Genomic DNA, 3528 nt, shown 5'->3' with positions numbered 1-3528 from the left:
AACAGACGCGGACGTTGACGTTGACGTTGACCAACGTTGACTGTAGTCTGTCACGTCTGTCACCCGCTGTCACCTAAATAGGTCCACTTAGGTTAATCTCAACATTCTCAACCCGACTAATTGACTCGCTCCTGGTCGCGCTGCTGTACTTATACTTATATGTAATATGTGTTTGCTTTCAGTCGCTTGTCGCACGTTCTCATTAATATGTACTTACTCTGAATTATCTGAATCCAACCCAAACATGCCATTTCAAAGAATCGAGGACATTATCAAGCAAATATATCTGTGGTTGCCAGGAAAAACGCCGCCTATCACAATTTCAAGAAATTTGAGTTTGTTGAACCTTAGTCTATCTGCTTATATCAGTCTATCTGAAAAAGCCCATCTTTGCATTATCCACAACCACAAGTAGAAACAGCGTATATAAAAAGTATTTGGATAATATCGACGATGTGCCTCGATATTATCGATGACATTTATCGATAACTTTGTCGATAGCCGGAAATTTGAAAAATTGTCAAATAGAGAGGCGCGTGCTGCAGCATTAACCAAACAGTCGTTTCGATTGACTAGACGTTAATTCGAATACTATAAATGAAGTATAGTAGTTATGAAATAACTGGAAAATGTCTGGAGGATTATCGCGCGAAGGATGAAGCCAAGAAAAATTCGCGTGATCAGTGACGATTTCACGATCAAACCCGCGTTGGACGGACAATGCGTTGAAATCAGTTTGGCAGCCGATTTCGGTGCTTCCTTCTTTATCTCCGGAATGCTGTCGATCGTGTTCAAAACGTTAACCGCACCGATAGAGAGAATTAAACTAATTCTACAGACTCAGGCGAGCAGCCGTCAAATCGGACTTTCGGAGAGGTCCGCTTATTCGGGGTTTTTGGACGCGATGATTCGAATACCTCGGGAACAAGGCTTGCTGTCTTTGTGGCGCGGTAACAATCTGAATCTATGTCGGTACTTTCCGGCTCAGGCGATTAATTTTTCTTTCTACGATTTGTACTACGAGGCTTACCGACGTGTACGTATCAGATTCTATTAACATTACCGAACATTTTCAGTATAACTTTTCATAGGAAGGTTAACCTTTTGGGGATGACGTCTGCAGACGTACATGTACAGGGTATAACGAAATGTTTGGTCTTGGCTTCAGATCGATGTAGATCTGCTAAAAAAAGTTGTCGCAAAATTGTCCTTGCTTCGAATACAATGCAATAAAAAAATTTGTTGATCTTTTGACCTTGAAATTCAAGATAAAACTTAATGTTGCGGTACCTTTCTTACATCATTTCCGCCAAACCGAGGGTGTCTGGTGGAATTGCAAAATTGTCCTTGACCGTGAATTTCAAGGTCAAATTTTTGTTTAATTGCATGGTGCTTAGAATACAATGCAATAAAAAATTTTGACCTTAAAAATCAAGGTCAAACATTCCATCTTTACACCCTGTACACCGTACTCACGCTAATTTCAAGATATGGCTATAAAAACTACCGAAAGGTCTAGCAAATGATGGTATATTTAATGTTTGTGACATAATGCAATTGGCAGCCGTACGTCCCTGAAGGATTAACGTCTAAAGATGTCCGCGATCGATTTATGATTTTATATTTCATATACGGAAATGAAAGGAAAGTTTATTAGTGAAACTACTTGAAAATAGACTTTGTTGTAAGAATAGAACAGTGTTTTATAGATATTTGAACCGAAGACGACTTCGGAGCGTAATCTGATAGCGTTTCTGTCGGGCGGAAGCGTTGGTGTCACTTCCTGCGTGATTCTATATCCACTGTCGTTCTGCATCACTCGAATATCGGTGGATGTTGGTGACGATATGAAGGTGAAGAGGGAGTTTGTTAGTTTCAAGGATTGCGTGCGGAAAATCTACAAAACCGACGGCTACAGGGGCTTTTATCAGGGAATGCTCTGCTCGGCTGGCGGGATGTTCTTGTACAGGTGGTCATAGTCAGCCATTTTGGAATCGCTGGTTCCGTTTCCGGTTGCAGAGAGAACTGGCGCCTGAACAAAGAGATACTAAGATCACCCAGATTTTAAGGAGAGAGACTCGACTAAACAAAATCACTAAAAATAACATTATTTTTAAGAAATTTTTGCTTATAAGAAATTCACGAGCATTACAATATTTGTTATAACTAGACAGCGGATTTTATGCATTTATGACAAAAACGAGTAGATATCGTTTAAAACAGTAAAAAGGATTAGAAGTATTTAAAAATGCGATTATATTATTTTCAACGTATTAAAAAGACAAAATAAATTTATGTTGCATTGCAGTTTGTTGCAATTCAGATAGAACATTTTTATTTTGTATAAAGATCCGCTATGCAGGTATAACATTTTCTTAAAAATCTTCTTTTACACAATGATCTCCATATTTCTACGAATGGAATACGTTTTTTAGAGTCAGGAATTGAGTCTCTCTCCTTAATTCGGATTCGGGAAGCGGAATAAGCTGTTCATGAAATTAACCCTGATGAAACTAGATCCATTTATTTCGGAGCATACACGGTCAGCAAGGATTGGTACTTGAGCCAAGGCAAAGATGATTTTCGAACTGTGCCGGTGCTGATGTCCTTGTTGTTTGCTCATGTATCAGGCTGCACAGCGACCGTTGTTTCCTATCCTTTCGACACGATATCCAGACAGAAAATGCTCAACAGTGGACGTGGACCGAATGGCTACGAGTCGTCGCGAAAAGTGGTTGGTGAAGAGATTGAGAACAATATTAACGCATTCCAGCTGGCTTGATCAGGAGGTCGAAAGCACACCGTTGAAGCCAGCTACAATGCTTGCGGTACATTGGAGCAGTGTCGCCAGATTTTATTTAATTTACAGAATTTATATAATTACCTCCTCTCTGATAACCAGATTAATACGTGAAACCAGTCTACGGTTTTAATGGGGGATGTTGGAGTATGCTCATGGTGGTGGAATGGGATAGTGGAAGGGGAGAAGGCGGAGTGTGAAAATCGACCGTGTTTGGTCGATTCTGGCGACACTGCATTGGAGAAATGATTCCTCTAGAGCAGGGAGTTCCAACTTATTCCCATCCGAGAACCGCAAGGTCCTCGCAGGAAACTGCTCTAGGGGACACGGCTCATCTGAAAGTGAGAACTGTCTGATACCTCTGTTCACGCATTTCGTTGACATTGTATGCTCATCAGATTGCTAGGATCCTATCAAACGACGGCGTGGTCGGCTTCTACAAGGGCGTTTTCGCGAACTTGTTGGCTACAGTCTGCGGATCCTTCCTTCTAGTCACGTACGATTTAATGATAGCACGGTACGAGAAGTTCATAGCACGAAGGTACACCGTACTCGAGTTCACGGTATTCTCTCTTCTGGCGATATCTCACCGTTACGATTTCTTTTTTAGGTCTTCTCGGAAGTTGGAGGAAACGGAGAAGTCAGACGTCCGGTGAACGATAATAGATGCGCTGATTCCAGGGACAATAACGTTCTGCGAAAGATAATCTCACCGGGAGATAGAGAGA

The 3528-nt window shown here is 41.2% G+C and overlaps 1 protein-coding gene across 1 annotated transcript; it reads left to right on the top strand.

The window, feature by feature from the left end:
* The first annotated feature begins 388 nt into the window (after positions 1 to 388).
* Positions 389 to 2782, top strand: LOC143210451 (ADP/ATP translocase 1). Its single transcript, XM_076427341.1, has 2 exons — positions 389 to 1969; positions 2518 to 2782. Exons 1-2 carry the CDS (start codon positions 1848 to 1850, stop codon positions 2780 to 2782), a joined length of 387 nt encoding a protein of 128 aa, XP_076283456.1. The 5' UTR covers positions 389 to 1847.
* Positions 2783 to 3528: the final 746 nt, after the last annotated feature.

This window comes from Lasioglossum baleicum, chromosome 7 (genome assembly GCF_051020765.1).
Source record: "Lasioglossum baleicum chromosome 7, iyLasBale1, whole genome shotgun sequence".
Taxonomy (NCBI): domain Eukaryota; kingdom Metazoa; phylum Arthropoda; class Insecta; order Hymenoptera; family Halictidae; genus Lasioglossum; species Lasioglossum baleicum.
The sequence above is the reverse complement of the archived record's forward strand: the minus strand, read 5'-3'. Positions and strand labels throughout refer to the sequence as shown.